This window comes from Pristis pectinata, chromosome 38 (genome assembly GCF_009764475.1).
Source record: "Pristis pectinata isolate sPriPec2 chromosome 38, sPriPec2.1.pri, whole genome shotgun sequence".
NCBI lineage: Eukaryota > Metazoa > Chordata > Chondrichthyes > Rhinopristiformes > Pristidae > Pristis > Pristis pectinata.
In genome coordinates, this window is record NC_067441.1 from 4,381,160 (window position 1) to 4,399,295 (window position 18,136).

Below are 18,136 nucleotides of genomic sequence, written 5' to 3' on the forward strand. Positions count from 1 at the left end.
AAGACCCTAACGAAATAGTGAAATGCAATATAGCTGAATCATCAGTGAAATTCTTCCCCACAGGAAAGTATTTTCCTGCTGGTATCTATTTAAAATGCCATCTGGGGCCTCATTCAAATACTAAGCTGCTCAGCATATGACAGTATTGAGAAGATCTTAGCAGCCACCTCCTTTGGGAAGCTTTTCAGTCTATAATAACACCATCCACTCTCACATAGTGCTTAGATTAAGTGAACATTGAAATTCAGATGAACAGGGTCATTATCTCAGTTTCTTGGACTTGAAAAGAGCAGATTTTACAATTTAACTCTTGCCTTTATTCCTGTGAAGCTAACATGTTCTTTTGCAACTAAAAAGCATGTGCACTGTGATCATAAATATAACATATGCTGGAAATCTTAGACAGAAGTGGAAAATTCCAGAAAAAAAACAGAGCACTTTGATCAGTAATCCAAAAGGGAAAGTGAACTGATAATGTTAAGAGAGATTCTGTCTGAAATGGTGTAGGAAGACAAGACTGAGAAGGAAGGAGGAGAATAACCAGTGAGGGCCAAGGATTATCTTTGCACAGAAGCAGCTTATGCATTTAATATCCTAAAATAAGGTATTTTTTTGTGTGGAAAGAGGTTATGAGGTTTTGACGATAAAGTTCATCTCATTCAGGTTGCAAAAAGTGAGAAGGACACAAGGTCAGTAAAACAGCTCCAATTTATGCACTGCAGTTTAAATATGAATAGGGCTGATTTTAATGCAGGCCAATTTTCATCAAGCACTGTCTTTATTGTCTGATTAACTCCAGACTTGCAATGTGTGCCAGGGGTGTGGGACTGCTACTGACAGCTCTGTTAACACCAGTTAACTGGCTATCGGTTTTGAAGTGATTAACTGTGGCAAACTGTGAGGACGAATTATGGTATTGATGTGCTTACTGTCCTTTTAGATTTACAGAAAAAAGATCCAAATTAGTAGAGTGACACATTTGGCAGGGTGGAAAAGGTGGTGAGTTTTATTCATGTGGAGATAATGGTTGATTGTGTGAGAAATCAATAGCAATGTTTAGAGTAGGATTTAAAACTATTACTTGAAACTTCAATTTATTTTTAAACCCAGAACTTTTATTTATTCTCCCCTGGAGATTTCTCTGCTTTGCTTTCATAAGCACCAAGATAGTCTTGATCCAACGACAAAAAGGTGCAAGAGTCCCTTCTTGATTTTTTTTCTCCCCTTCTGAAGATTTCTCCTTTTGCCATTGTCCAGTGGGATTTTGTAACATGCAAATCATTTCGTCAAATCCTATCAATCTACCCTTTCAGTCTTCCTTTATGCCTTTCATCTGCAAACTTTAAACAAGATTTCCCAATTTATCCCATCATTCTTTTAATTCAACCCCAAGGATCCTCTTTCTTGTATTAATTTTGTATCCATGTCAAGGGTAGGGATATCAGTGATGCAGAATATTCAAACATCCATTGTTATCTTAAAGTACTCCCCTGTCAGACACAGTGCAGCTTTTTCAGGGTAACGTTCCCTCTGCTCTGTTCCAAAATGTACCTCAATCGCAACCTAATCACCTTTAATCTGCTATCCAATAATCTACAGTCATAGAAAGCATCCCATCGGGATGCATCATGGCTTGGTATGGCAGCTGCTCTGCCCAAGACTGCAAGAAACTGCAGAGAGTTGTGGACACAGCTCAGCACATCATGTAAACCAACCTCCCCTATACTGACTATACTTCTTATTGCCTCAGTAAAGCAACCAACATAATCAAGGACCCCACCCACCCTGGACATTCTCTCTCCATTCCTCCCCCCCCAATCAGACAGAAGGTACAAAAGCCTGAAAGCACGTATCACCAGGCTTAAGGGCAGCTTCTATCCCGCTGTTGTAAGACTATTGAATGGTCCCCTTGTGTTATAAGATGGACTCTTGACCTCACAGTCGATCTCATCACAGCCTTGTACATTATTGTCTGCCTGGACTGCACTTTCGTTGTAACTGTAACCCTTTATTCTGCATTCTGTTATTGCTTTTCCCTTGTATTACCTCAATGAACTGTGTGATGAAATGATCTGTGTGGATGGCTTGCAAAACAAAGTTTTTCACTGTACCTCGGTACGCGTGACAATAATAAACCAATTTACCAATTTACTGTATTGCTCTGTACAGGATGTATTTAGAACAAACAGACATGGCATCATGTGAATAATCTGTTCATGTGACAATAATATACCAATTTCAATCTGATTTTTCAGAAATCTTGATTGCATGGCATCTGGCTCACCAGGTGCTAAATCCTGCTCTCCCTTAAACACACCAGGGCCCTGGTTCCTGCGCTTCCTTGAAAACACTGGGGCTCTGGTTCCCGTGTTCTCTTTAATACAGTGGGGCCCTGGTTCCGCACACCCTTAAACTCACCAGGGCACCTCGGTGGGAAACAATGCTCTCTTGAAGCTCACCTGGATCTGTTTAATGCACTACCTGAAATTCACTGAGGTTCCATTTTCACACTACCTTGAAACTCACAGGGTCTATTTCCCCCTTTATACTCACCAGAGCCCTCTTTCCCATGCTCCTTTTAAATTTACTGGGCTTGCTGGAAAATGTATTCTATTACTATGTAATATTTTTAGAAAATGAAATATAAATGTGTTGGAGTATTAATTGGAATAACATCCAGTCATCAGGAACATCTGCCAGTTTGGCTCCACCAAAATTGCAAGCATGCTGATTTAATGGAGTTTTATTGTATCATGTGTTTCCCATCTCCCATACCAGTCATACTGTTGCTGTGTTAAGTGAGGTTGCCAGTTAGTCATGAATCAGTCTCTGCTTTGTGCTGGGGCTCACTAGAAACTGAATAGAGATTGTTTTGTGTCATTGCTGTTGCCACTTTACAGCTTACAACAAAACAATATTTTTCACCCTGTGGATTTGAACGCAGGACATGAGGATGCGAATCAAGCATGTAATCTACTGTGTTACCAAATGCCAGAACATCAACTCCTTATGATGATTTTTCAAAGAAAACCTGCCTACCAAGGTTTAATGAACCTTTGCTTGTATTGATATTAATGGTAACTCCAAGCAAAGTATCCCAAAGAAGGTTAAAATGGATCTCCATTGTTGGTATGCTGAGCGATGCATAGAATAGCCATCTGTGGTGCAGTTAGGGGGTTGCCCTGGTCATCCCGAAACGAACCAGTGTGACTGGAGGACTTCCTGAGAACTTCCAGGTTTAGACTTCCTTCATTTATTTCATAGATGTGGACTTTACAGACATTGCCAGTAATTGCAACCCATCCATAATTACCCCTGAGGTCCACCTTCTTGAGCCATTAAAGTGCACTGCAGAATTCATCTTATCTGGCTATGTATTGACCAAAACTACATTGAGGTCTAATGATGGGTGCTCCTGGAAAGATCAAAACTAAGTTTAGTGATTAGTTTATCAGTGAGTACGTCCTGCTGTTCAGCATTGTTAGGGGCAGTAATTGGTCATATTGGATTTATTCTTTTTTTATGGATAAGACACATTTGTTAGAATACAGTTGTAGTGGATAGTTTTGCTAGAGGAACTAGGATATTGTTAGGTCATAGAGCCTTTACACATCCAATGCACTCAGTTGTTTCTGGATCTGACATGGAATGAATTGAATTGACTGAAGACTGATTTCTATGATGACGGAAGCTTTGTCATAAGAAGGAGATCCATAATGGATTACACATTTGGAATTTCTGGCTGTAGATGGTTGCAAATACCTAAGCTCTGTTGTTATCTTCATGTTGGGGTCTGCTTTTTTTAGAACCTCCTTCTCCTGTTGGCTGTTTAATTTTTCACCACCATTTATGAGTGGGTGTGGCAGGACAGAAGAGCTTTGATCTGATGCAGTGGTTGTGGGGTCAGTTAGGTCTGTCTGTAATATGCTGCTTTCAGTGCTTTGCATGCACGTAGTCTTTCACAGTTTGGTGTACCTGGTGCTGCTGTGGCATGCTCATGTTGAATATCCCATACTTAAGGCTATAAGTTGTGCAGTTTTTAACAAGGCCTTCAGACTAGGTGTGTTAGCATTCCTCTGTTCCTAGCTCTTGTCATGTGGGTTAAATTTTATATTCTCCCCCTCTGATCAACCGACCTAACTCTGCCACTGTGGCCTCCCATGTAGTTTTGAACAAGTGGGCATGATTTTCCACATTGTCTCTTGCTAATTTTGATAACTGAAAACCAGACTGCAATGTCTGGCTTTGATTATTGTATTTAAAAAAATACTTTATGCACATATATACGAATGGACATGCTTTGCAGAAGCAGCTAAACTCGGTTAATTTATTTTTCCCATTTAGCTTGAAGCTGGTTAGAACCTAGCAGCTGTAACTGCAAAAGATTTGAATTCAAACATGTTGCATACTACAAAACTAAGTGAGTTAGCAGAGAAGAAAAATAGTGGCATGTTGCTTCCATTATTAGCTCCTCCAAACTGGATGTAAATTGCCCTCAATTATTCAGCAAATCCTTCCAACCCCAAAATGAGCTGTTTTCTTTCCTTCATGGTTAATGACATTAAGCACTGTGGTATTTACGTATTGTCTTCCTGTTTCTCCATAGTCTTAGAGAAGCAAAAGACTTGCATGCTTATTGTTGGTAATCAGTAGTCCCCCTCAGTAAGGAACCACATAAAAACAATCTGGAGTAAAATGAGTAATTGATGTAAAGAATGAATGTGTTGTAATTACAAAACAGAGAGTGGAATGTATGCCATTCATTCCAGAGCAGTCACTGGTCATGATTAACTGGTAGACTGTATGAATAGTGTATAATGTAAGACATTACAAACTGTGTGACAGTTTGGCAAAAAATTACGCCGCATGATTACATTAAATAGATTAATTGTTAAGCCTGAGTTTGTTTCTCCATCTGGAATAAGTTGTATTAAATGTACGGCTTCCAAATTGTAAAAGAAAAAACTAATTGATGTTAGACCATATTGAAAATCCAAAATTGTCTGTTGGGATTCAATAGTCCTTCATTATCATTGAGTTTTCTTATATGTCAAATTCAACCATTTTACGTTCCAATTTTACTTTCCATCTCTCTGAAAGGATATTCCATGGATGAAAACTAACTCTCTGATGCGATTCATGATGATTCCTTGGAAGGAGGTTTGACGCCAAAAGAAATGAAGCTTGCTAAAATTATTGTGAAATAATAAAAAAAAATGAATCTTCAGTCTTGTCAGTTGCAGTGCAGTACAGAATGCACAATGTAGGTGACAATTGCTGGTCATAATAGATTTGGACCTGTATGGCTGATGGCCATAAGTTGGTCAGACCCATGAAATTGGGTGGAATTCTGTGACACACATCTTCACTCATTTATGCACCATGCCATTTTCCTCATTAGTTTCACTTGCCTGTTTCCTGATAGTTCCATGTAAATGAGATGAAAATTATTCTATGACCTAGTACAGTTAGGTTACTTCTATCTAACATGCATTATTTCATCACCTTTGCTATGAAGTGAGGAAAAATACTAAATAAAATATGCTTCAACTTTGATAGCAAAATTTTGAAACATGCTACTGACTCCACTTCTGCATCTTTTTGTTACGGTACTCTTTACGCCATTTGTTGTGTATGCATAGTTTTAAGCCGGATGATACTATTCCCCACAGTTATTCTCCTTGTGCCTTTACTTTTGCTATGTAAGAATAGAGGAGGAACAGTTAAAGACATTAAGATGGTCAGAAGTGGATAACACCCATCTGCTAGAACCTGAAATCTCTAGTGTATGGCACACATCTGTATATAGCACACATCTGTATTTGTCAAAGAAGATTCAGCTTACAAAACCTCTCACTGAGTTATGCTGTATACAAACAGTATTCATACATACTTTACACACAGGAAACAAGTTATTCAGCCCAAGCAGTCCATGTTGCTGTTAGCCCTTCACAAGAGTATGAAGTTCTAATCATATTTACCTATCCAGTATCATTTCTCTTCTGGTCCCTTCCTTTCATTAACTTCTGCAATCTACTGGAGAGTGCTTTTTTAGTTCTGGCTTCAACCACTTATCAGAGAAGGAAACTATACAGCCTTGCAACTCTCTGAACAAGTTCACCTGCTGTTCAATATTTGCTACGTTTCAATTTTACAGTCCCCTTCATAATAAAAAGTATACCTATTTCTGATTTTAAATATTGAAATATTGAATAATATTTGAACAATAATTAAATATTTTTATTATAGATCTTGTTGTCCACATGAAGCCCTAGTCTTGAAACTTATTTTGCATTTCTTCATGTTGTATACTACTCTGATGAATCTGTTGTACCTGCTCAAAAACTCATATGGTATAGAGCCCAATGCTGCATGTGGTAATCAAACTGAGGCCTCAGTTGGGTTATTATACACTCATAATTGTTTCTTGTGTTTTATTTTCTATAACACAAGATAAAACTTAGAATTGTATCTTTTTGTTGTTATAACCTCAGCAACCAATGGTGCTAACTTAAATTTTCTTCAAATTTCACCCACAAATCCCTTTGTTCTTCCATAGCTTGTACGTTTCTACCATTAAGAGTATAATTGCTGCTTTTTTAAAAATGACAATGTGTTGCACAAGAGGACATTGAAGTCTGTCAGATTTTAGCCCATTCCTCCACCTGATCACTATTACTTCATAACTTGATCTTGTTTTCAAAACAGAAGAACCCTTACCTCCTATATTAGTGTCACCTGCACATTTTGACACCATTCTCTTCAGGACTACACCAAATCATTATTCAATGAATGGTACTGATGCCACTCTAGAGAAACATCCTTTAACTCTGACTCTGTTCTCCCCCCACCCCACCTCTAGTTAATTTCTAATTCAAACTCTTTCGTTTTCTCTAGTAAGCTCCCATGTGTTTTCATGTCTTGACATTTGTCCCTCTGTAGTATTTAGTACCTCCTCAAAGAACTGTATGAGTTTGTCAAGTACAATTGTGCCTTTTACAGTCTGCACCAACTTTTAAATCTTCCTCTTTGTCTGGAAACCTGGGAATTTTATATTTGATTCAAGGCTCTAATCATTTTGATATCGCAAACTGCAGGCAGTCCTCCAGTGCACCTCCATCACAGGCAATGCGTTGTCAGTGGCTTATTTGGGTTAAACCATCCTTGATCTTTTATAGTTAACACATTTTTTCAAGTTGTCACAAGGGAATGAGTAACATTAGTCAACCAACTATGCATGGATGCATGAAGCAAACCGCTGATGTGTTGCTAGTGTAAGTAATTTCATCTTCAATCCCATTGACAATTGTTGGAGATATTATGGAGCACTTCAGTTCGATCAGGTGAAAGTATTTTGCAGGTCCAAAGAGTTACAGATTGCATCTATTTGCTTTCTGGCTCAATAGTGCTGCTGTTGCTTTATTTGTAAGGCAGCTTACTATTTGGAGAATTTTCTTTTCACTCTGGAATACAAATGAATGAAAAGAAGTGAGGAAATTCCAGGAGAGAGCTTGCTAAGGGACAAATCTTTCTCAGAGGCATTGAAGATAAGTAAGTAATATGTATAAACACTGTGATGTGTTACTGATGGAAATTGTTTGTTGCTTATCATTCTTATAAAATGCAGCCATCTCCTCTTATTTGCATGACCTGACCTGGTCATTAGACTTGCTTCTGCACCACCCAACCTGGCTTGCATTGGTTGAGTAAGTAGTAACTGCCTTCATCACAAATTTCCACTATCTCCTACACAGCTTCAGATTCCTTAATGCTAAATAGGTTTTTGCTTGTCAGCCTCATTTTCTGTAGTTGTGAATGTGGGGAATTTCAGCTTTCCTGCAGAACTTTGGGCATATTTTCTGAATATTAGTGTCAAAGAAACAATAGTTCTGCCGTTAAGCAATGTGACTTTATATTATGCTACTTACTTCACATCTCCAAACAAGCTAGATTCAAACTAGGTATTTTGATGCCTGAGGCTTATTGGCTTGGGGTGGGAAATTGCAAGTTGTTAATGGGTCAGTGGGGAGGAAGTTGTTTTGCTGGTTAGTTTGGAAGCAGGCAGGACTGCTTTAGCATCTCAGTCCAAAGCAAGATACTTGATGCTCATGCTGTCTTTGGCAGTCTTTGATTTGAATGATCGAAACTCCTTGCAAAGGAACAGCCCATTTATAGGTTACAGGTGTATTGCAGAATCCTGCTAATAGCCAATTAACAGATTGCCGCTTCCCTTAAAGATGTTGCAGGTGTTCCCATTACTGAGCAATTAATGGTTTACAGGTGTTCTGAGATGTCACATTAAGAGGGAAAATAAAATATCTACAAGACAATCTGTTTGCATGTGATTTTAAAACTGGGATATTAATATATGTACCTTCTCCTTGTGGGTACAACCCAATGGAGTAATTTACAAAACAAAAGAGCTAATAGTAAAAGAGGCAATGCAAGTTGTTACCTGTCAATTCGAGTTCTCAGTGGACTAGCACACACAATCTTAAGACGCAAAGGAAGAGTGCTAGGGATTTAACATTATCTGATTATACAACAATCTAACAAATTTTGGTAGAACAATGGAGCATAAGAAAATATGTTTAACCACTAAAGTTATATTGTGTGACATCTTATTGCCTTGAACAAATCCTTGGAGTAGTTCAAGCATTAGGCAGCACTCACAATACTTAAATGCAGCTGAAAAGAGAGATTACTTCAAATCGGAAATAGTTCAAACCTTTCATACCTGACAATGTTTTGTAGTTGTTGGATCCTCAGGTGTGCTTTGTTGTAATCTCTGATGTGTTAGACTATTAACCAACTAATTTTTATCTTGGTTTTCATTTATTCAATGAAGACTTGAATCAAAGTTAGAAACATCCAACCAAATCGATGTATAGTGCTAACTTATGGATCAAGCAGTTTTCATGTAGAAACTGCATCATGATCTTCACAATACATTAACTTTATTCCAAACCATGAGGATGGTGACCTCATGTAATGTATCACAGTCAAAAATGTGTTCTTAAAGTCTCCATCTTTAGAGTTTTATCTTCCTCTATTTTCTCTATGCATTTTTCAGTCTCCCCCCCCCCCATTTTTCTGCATAATTGGATCTTCTTGGTTTCTCCCTTAATTCCTTCTAAAAAAATCTTTCCTTCCCTTTATCTTCTAGCTTCCATACATGTTTTGTTATTTTTTTAAAGCAGGACTGTAGTGATCATAGTGGAATACTCTCTACATTCCTGAATACTGAAACTTCCAACAACTTTCAGGAAGCTGAGCACCACCCAGGATAAAGCAGCCCACTTAATTAGCATCTTATCAGCCCTCCCAAAATCTCAACCCCTTCACCACAGATGTTCCATGGCTGTGTACCATGTACAAAATACATTTGTGATTGCCTGTCAAGCCTTGTTTGATGGCGTCTCATAAACCTGTAATCTTTAGCATTTAGAAGGTCAGGTATTCTGGCACATGGGAACACCATCATCTGGAAGTTCCCCTCCAACTCACACACCATCTTAACCTGGGGGTGTATTAATATCCTATTATTATTGTAGAATATAAGAAGTGGAACTCTGTACCCAGCGTCATCATGTGAGTACCTTCGCCAAAGAGATGACAGTGATTCAAGAAGGGATTTCAGTACCAACTTATCGAGGGCAATCAGTGATGTGCAGTAAAATGCTGGCCTTGCTTCATCTAAAATTCGGGTTAAAACATGTACTGGATTGGATGTATTTGCATGAACTAAGCAGATAAAAGCCACCTGATTATGGCACAGTGGCACATTGGCTTGGGCTGCCACTGCACAGCTCCAGTGATCTGGGTTTGATCCTGACCTTGAGTGCAGTCTGTGTAGTATTTGAATGTTCTTTGTGCAACCATGTGAATTTCAGATGGATGTTCTGGTTTTGTTCCACATCCCAAAGGTGTGATGGTATGTTGGTTGCCTATTGTAACTTGCCTCTAGTCTTGGTAGGTAGTAGGAGAATCAGTGGGACGTTAATGGGATTGCAGGGAAATGTCGGGGAATGATCTGATTTGCCTCTTTCTAGGTCATCAGGTAATATATGAAATATAGAATATAAGAGAGATTATTCATATATACATGGGGCACAAGGTAGGTCTAAGATCTCGAATGGGCAAGTGAACAGGCATCAGGATCCAGATGTGAATGGGAGATAGGACTGGAACTGGAACTCATTTCTAGCAGGGTGAGTAGACTTTTTTCATCCCTTGTATTGTCCTGAGATCTAAAGCTACTGTTGCATCCTGTACCATTATACCTGTAAGCTTTCAATATTCTGATGATGAATAGCGTCTATTTTTACACCAGCGATTTCAGTTCTGCTGATGTCGGAAAACTTTGAATTAACCCATCCATAAAATTTGGGGTAACTGCAGGTACTTCACCTTGGCTCATCTTTTACGTGAGGTGGAGTTACGCAAATAGGTTATGAGGGGAGAGAGTTTCAATGAATGTATCTTAAGAATGGAGCAACAAGGCAAGGAAGTGTGTATGTACTGATATATCACCTTGAATGAGTATGTACATGATCAGTGCTGTGCTTAATTTTTAATAATTGTACTGAAAAATTTTTGTATGATGTGTTATTATTTTGTATTATTTCTAACTTTCATAGGTAAGTTGGGAAGTTTTTGACTACAAACTATATAACATTTCACTATTGCAAGCAAGATTGTCCTTATGATTGTTATTCACAGACTAGTCTCACCTTTCCATCCCAGTGAGCCTGTTCTATACTTTGAGTTTCAATGGATTTTGTCAAAAGTATTAATTATATCTTCATAATTAAAACATAGGTGTAGGGGAAGGTATGATTGCTAATTAGTTTTGGGAAATGGAAAGGGAATAAAAAAGCAAGAAAGGTATGTGGCAATCGTCTTGATCATGGTATTCATGGTATGAGTAATTGTGTGAACAAGGGAGACCTTATAGTGTTTAACAGTATTGGCTATTAAAAAGTTGAACAACCATAATGTACATCACTGGATGAAGTATAGACTGTGCTTAAAAGAGAGTTAAATTAGTCCGCAAGAAATCGACTGATTAGATGAATGAGCAGGTTAGAAGAGCTGAAAAAAAATTGCCTTATCCCAAGACCCACACAAGTGTGACTGGAGCACAGACTGCCTAATTACTAATTTCGAACAGAGCATCTACCACTTTGTGGCTGTCAGAAACTCACACTGTAGCCCAACCCTTCATGAAGCTAAGAACTGAACCAGCAACATGTGGGTATTTCTGCTGGGAATGTATTGCCACGGTAATTAGCCGGGGCCACAAAGTACCAATCCAATTAAACTTGGCAATATTAAATACTGGTGCAGCTCCAGCCTTTTTTAAAAAGAGCTAAAAGAAGCATTGTAACAGAGGAAGAGACAGCCGCAGTAATTGAGGTTGTATGTAATTAAAGATCTCTTTACCAGGTTTATCAGAAGGATCAGATTCAGAGCTGAAAAACTGTGAAAGGCCAATGTCAGTTTAATCTTTCTGTCTCTTTCTTGGCTTACAACTTTAATTTCCTCATAGTAGATTCCCACAACACTGGTCTATTTATTAGTCTTGGAACCAGAAACAACATGGGATCCTTGTTAGATGAAATGCTGGAGTTTACTGATCATTTAGGAAAAACTGGTAAATGTCATTTATTAGGATTAACAGCCACTTATCTGTAATTAAACATGAAATCTATTTTGATGCATCACTCTTAAATACAGATTTTCACTTAAATTTGTTGGTTTTGCTGACCATAAGCCCACATGCTGACATCTCTGCACGTGAGCTCTGCTTTTTTTCCACATAGGGTAATTACTTTCAGATTTTGGATATAATGTCCTTCTTTAGAGATAAAAAGAAAACATGATGGATAGCAGTCAAGCATCAGAAGTAGTATAGGGAAGTTCCTCAAGAACGATGCCCATTTTATCAGGAATATCTGGAGGAACAGTTTATTAGCCTATAAAGTAGCCATCTGATGTGATCTTAGAGAGAAGATAGCTAACAAAATACTAAAGGTAAATCAGAATTCTTACTTCAAGTTAAACTCAGAGGGTAAGGTAATGAGTCACAGATCTGGTGAAAGATCATCCAGCTGAAATGTTAATCTTGTTTCTTAACAGATGCAACCTGGCCTGCTGAGCATTTCTGATATTTTCTGTATTATTTCTTCATATGGGATTTTGTACAGTGGAATGGGCATGATAGAAAGGTTTGCAACCATATTTATTAGGAAGTGATTTGGTCATTGGAATTAGTAATTACATCTAACTTGGTTATTGTAATTTGACTTTATGCTGCAGGCTGCATTGATGCATAAAGTGTACAGGAATAAATGTGCTAAGTTGAGTGTTATATTAATTTTCCTTTTCTTCTTTGCAGCAAATTCTTCGCTGATGGGAGGAGGTGGAGGTAATCATTTTGTATGATGCTTTTTTTGTTTTTTATTTTATAATATTTTTTCTCATATATGTCTTGAGGCACAGACTGGGATGACAGCAACTGTAAAAACCAATCCAGTAAATGAAGAGAGGCACTTTTGTGCCCGTATGATGAAGCCTATTTGTTTAAGTATCTGGACTGTATTTAAAATCAAATTTAGTAAAATCATTTCTAGCATTTAACAAAATTTCAAGTTTCAAAATACGTTCAATATTCTGCACTATTTCATTTCCCTGATGTGTGCCAGTGGCACTGATTTTTATTGTGTGTATAACAGATATAAGATTCTCTGCTATAGTTACTATTCTGCTATTAGGTCAAAATAAAAGCTTATCCCTTCATAACTCCATGTTCTCCTTTGATATTAACATTTCCCCAAAGAACATTGGCTTACATGACTGATACAGGGTTTTAAGAGTGTGAAAGACTTTGATTGTTTGGACATGGAGAAGATATATTTTACTTGGCAGAGTCCATAAACTAGGGGCCATCATTATAAGATAAATTAAATAGTAAATTCAGAGCAAATATCTTCACTTGGAAACTGGTGAGAATGTTGGACTTGCTGGATGTTGAATATGGGAGCCAGATGAACACATGCAGAGAAAATGATGGAAACTGCGATCTTTCACATATTAATTTCAGTTAACCCAGAGGCCTGTTAGAATTGGAAAATTCTGGTAAGCTTAGGTTGCAAATCAGAGCTGTTTGGCACCAAAGCAGTTTATTTTAATTTTTTACGATTACCAAGCACAGGAAGTCTGACTGCTTAGGAAGCTGATTCTTGTTTTGGGAGTGGATTTGCTGCTTTTTGTTACAGGATGATATAGGAAAGAAGCTTACACATAGACATGTATGATTGACACTTGATAGGATAGACATGAAACTCCTGTGGGTTTTAGTAAATAAACTATTCATGACTGTAGTGTTATGCATTTAGGCCTTTCTTATTGGTTCGTGCCCTCTTTGACTTCTTTTTCTCCGCAGTCTCCACCAACTGATGACAATTGAGAAAAGTATAAGTGTTGTATTTATTTTTTAACAGCTACAATTTTCTGTTCAAGTCCTTGTTGTCCTTGCTGTTGCCATTTGAGGTAATTCTATTAATGGAATGAGCAGATTTTTAGTGTAAATGCAACCAGCTTTGCTCTATTGCTGGTACCAGCTGAATGCGTGAAATGCACTGAATATACACCAAAAGAAGTTCTGATGGTGGTTATTAGAAAATTTAAATTTTCACTAAAATGCAACATTACAAAAACTCATCCTAAAAGTTCATTCTACAATAAGCAGTATGATTGACCTGCATGCCAACATAGTATTTAACATTTTGTGGGCTTCCCTCAAAATACAGAAAAACTCTCAACAAAATATTGCTCCTTGCCTCCTATTCCATGTCCTATAATCCTCATGTAGGTTGATAAGGGACATTTCATTGCTTGGAAGGTGGCAAATGGAAGCAAAGTAATGAGGGAAACCCTCTCTTTAAAACGAGATACAGCAAAAAGGATTCCCACTAAATAAAATATGTGCACCTAACCTGGATCATGGAAATAGTGGGGAAGATGATGGAATATATAACAGGTGCGAGGATATTGATTTATTTCCAAAAAGTCACAGTCCTTGGGGGTTCCTGCCTGTTTGAAAACTTTCAGTAACATTATTAAATGTTATTGGTTTATTTTGTTAAAGATTTTTATTGTACAAGCAGAAGTAAGAGTAGAGGAGAAGATTTGTGTTGTTATTCAATAAATTCTCCTCATAACACATTAAAGACATGGTTGGCTAATAAATTCATTTAGTGTTTTGATTCTTGTGATAAATCAAAGCAAGTTACTTAGTTTTTTCCTGCTGACCAGCAAATTAGTTTGATAGTGGTTTGATTTATCTTGGAAAGTTACAGAATCCACTAGTGCTTTCTTCCCAGGTTGTATTTCCAGAAACACATGGATAAAGTATTCAGAATGCAAGCAAATTAAATGGGATTGTGGTTAATGTTGGTGCTGGTTATTTAAAAGTTGTCAGATAAATACTGAGCATTAGTCAGTGGTGTTGAATGGAAGCATTAAAATAGAATACTCATAGAAATGACATCATACTGCATCAAGGATATTTCTGTAAATACTTCCTATATAAATTACCAATATTAAAATTATATTTCATAATATCATACCATGGCCAATTACAAATATTTAGCAACAGCCAGCTTTGCAAACTATAATTATTAACCTAAATTTAAACCCCCACTTACTCTCCTGTCTTTTGCAGAAGTCCTGTCTTTCGTTCAAATACAGTAAGGTAGTCTGACATATCAGTGTTGTCCATGAGACTTTTTTTTCCTCAATCTGACAAGACAAACAGAGTTAGAAGCTTGCACCTTAGCCAGATTTGCCTGCCTTCTCAGGCAACTTTCCTCACATGCACTCCAGCAACAAAAAGACAGGAGCTCCATTGTCAGTGAAGAATGACCTATGGACAGTAGAGAAGAATGAGGAAGTCTGGCTACATTATTGACTGCCTGCCCATCTATGTAATTCTTGCCTGCCATCATACAATTAAGATTATTTTTAGATAGGTAATGATGATGGGTTTGTAAGATATCAGAAGTACTGAACTTTGTGCAGATGAGAAGACCAGAGCATCTCAGGTTAGGCTGTTAATTTGAACTTGTAATTACAGTCTCAGTAAATCAAAAATAACAATGCTCTCATATACAATTATTGAATTAGTATATTCATACAATTACCATGTCCATATCAAATAGAATAAGATGCAGTTTATGTCTGCTTATAGCAACTAAGTGCCTGTTTAGGGAATTGAGTCTCATCTTTAGAAATGAAACAGGATGAATCTAAGGAACCTGACTTGGTACAATAATATTCTTTTATCTCTTGGTATATTTAGCAGGAATTATGACAGGACTATGGACTTATTGCGTGAACTTGTGACAGAATATCAATACACCACCAGTCTTTGTTTTTTCTCTATTGACAAAATGTTTAATTTGGACCCCCTTGATGGTGTGTATAATTGGATTGTCAATTGCTCTATAGATACTTAGATTTAATACTATATGTCAATACTCAGTGATGCTTTATTTCATGGTGAAGCTTAACTTCTACCAGAAGACTTGATTTCCTGGAGGAAGACTTGCTTTGAAATTTTATTGTGCTGGCCAGGTTGTGTTCAGTATACGCACTGCTCCTGTTTGAAGGTTTGCCACACCATTTCACATATATCATATTTGTATAGCATTGAGAGTTAGAGTAGTACTTGTGGAATGTTGCATCTGACTAAGGGTGAAGCTAATGAAACCTAACCATCATGCTTTGTATTCATCAGTGCTCATGTTCTCTCTGATGGAGTCAGACTTCTTTTAAGTAAACCAGCACAAAATATAAAAAGGTCTTATAATTATATAAAGCAGAAAAGGGTGGCTAAAGTGAACGTAGGTCCCTTGGAAGATGAGACGGGGAAATTAATATTTGGTAATGTGGAAATGGTCAAGGCTTTGAAGGACTATTTAGTCTTCACAGTAGAGGGCATGTCGAACATGCCAAAGAAAGATGTTATGGATGCAATGGGAGGTGAGGTCCTCGATACAATCGCTGTCACTGAAAAGGTAGAGATGAGCAAACTAGTGGGCCTAAAGGTAGACAAGTCCCCTGGTCCTGATGGGATTCATCCCAGGGTACTGAAAGAAATGGCAGAAGTTATAGTAGATGCATTTGTGATAATTTACCAAAATTCTCTGGAGTCTGGACAGGTCCTGGCGGATTGGAAGACAATGGGTGCCACGCCACTGTTTTAAAAAAAAGTATGTAGGCAAAAGGTGGGTAACTATAGGCCAGTTAGCTTAACGTCTGTGGTTGGGAAAATGCTTGAAGCTATCATTAAGGAAGAAATAGCAAGACATCTGGATAGAAGTGGTTCCATCAGGCAGATACAGCATGGATTCAGGAAGGGCAGGTCCTGTTTGACAAATGTACTGGAGCTCTGAGGATATAATGAGCGCAGTGGATAGAGGGGAACAGATGGATGTTGTATACTTGGATTTCCAGAAGGCGTTCAATAAGGTGCTGCATAAAAGACTTATCGATAAGGTAAGGACGCATGGAGGTGGGGGTAATGTATTAGCATGAATAGAGGATTGGTTAACCAATAAAAGGCAGAGAGTTGGGATAAATGGGTGTTTCTCTGGTTGGCAATCAGTGGAGAGCAGAGTGCCTCCGGGGTTGATGCTGGGCCAGTAATTGTTCACGATATACATTAATGATTTGGAAGAGGGGACCAAGTGTAGCGCATCTAAGTTTGCTGATGACACTAAATTAAGTGGAAAAGCAAATTGTGCAGAGGATGCAGAGAGTCTGCAGAGAGATATGGATGGGTTAAGTGAGTGGGCAAGGGTCTGGCAGATGGAGTACAACATTGATAAATGTGAGGTTGTCCACTTTGGAAGGAAAAATAGAAGATCAGATTGTTATTTAAATGGTGAAAGATTGCAGCATGCTGTTGTGCAGAGGGACTTGGGAGTGCTTGTGCATGAATCGCAAAAGGTTCGTTTGCAGGTGAAACAGGTTATCGAGAAGGCAAATGGAATGTTGACCTTCATTGCTAGAGGGTTTGAATTTAAGAGCAGGGAGGTTATGCTGCAACTGTACAGGGTACGGGTGAGGCAGCACCTAGAGTACTGCGTGCAGTTCTGTCTCCTTACTTGAGAAAAGATATACTGGCTTTGGAGGTGGTGCAGAGGAGGTTCACCAGGTTGATTCCAGAGATGAGGGGGTAGCCTATGAGGAGAGATTGAGTCGCCTGGGACTAACTGAAATTCAGAAGAATGAGAGGGGATCACAGAAACATATAAAATTATGAAAGGGATAGATAAGACAGAGGCAAGAAAGTTGTTTCCACTGGTAGGTGAGACTAGAACTAGGGGACATAGCCTCAAGATTTGGGGGAATTGATTTTGGACAGAGATGAGGAGAAACTGCTTTTCCGAGAGAGTAGTGAATCTGTGGAATTCTCTGCCCAAGGAAGCAGTAGAGGCTACCTCATTAAATATATTTAAGACACAGTTTGATAGATTTTTGCATAGTAGGGGAATTAAGGGTTATGAGGAAAAGGCAGGTAGGTGGAGCTACGTGCATGGCCAGATCAGCCATGATCTTATTGAATGGGGGAGCAGGCTTGATGGGCCAGATCCTGCTGTTTCTCATGTTCTTGGACTTCTATTGGTGCTCTGTGTTAATGTTTAGTGTTAGCTTGGCTCAGTTGAAACAAAAGGATTTGGGTTGATAGTGCGGGGAAGCTCTATTTCAGTTGATACAATAGATTGGCATCTGTTACAGTGACTATGAATAAAATGAGTGTTCTTGTTAATGCTTTGCTAGCATGCACATTCCCCATTGCAGTTCATTGGGAAAGGTTCAAAAGTGGCTCCAGAGGAAGACTTTCTCTTTTAAGCACGGGGAGGGTATCAGCACCTCCAAATTCTGAGCATTGAATATTACAGTTTATATCCCGCTTCTACCCTGCTGTTGTAAGACTATTGAACAATCCCCTAGTACGAAAAGATGGACTCTTGACCTCACAGTCAACCTCATAATGGCCCTTGCACCCTATTGTCTGCCTTCACTGCGCTTCCTCTGTAACTGTAACACTTTATTCTGCATTCTG

The 18,136-nt window shown here is 38.2% G+C and overlaps 1 protein-coding gene across 3 annotated transcripts in view; it reads left to right on the plus strand.

The window, feature by feature from the left end:
• Positions 1 to 18,136, plus strand: part of LOC127586941 (ADP-ribose glycohydrolase MACROD1-like) — a 734,082-nt gene that overhangs the window by 239,272 nt on the left and 476,674 nt on the right. For 2 of the 3 annotated variants that reach the window (XM_052044972.1, XM_052044974.1), the window contains exon 4: positions 12,401 to 12,430. The exons of the other annotated variant lie outside the window; for it this stretch is intronic. In XM_052044972.1, coding sequence (XP_051900932.1) covers positions 12,401 to 12,430 — 30 coding nt within the window. The remainder of the gene's footprint in view (positions 1 to 12,400; positions 12,431 to 18,136) is intronic. 3 annotated transcript variants of the gene reach the window in all.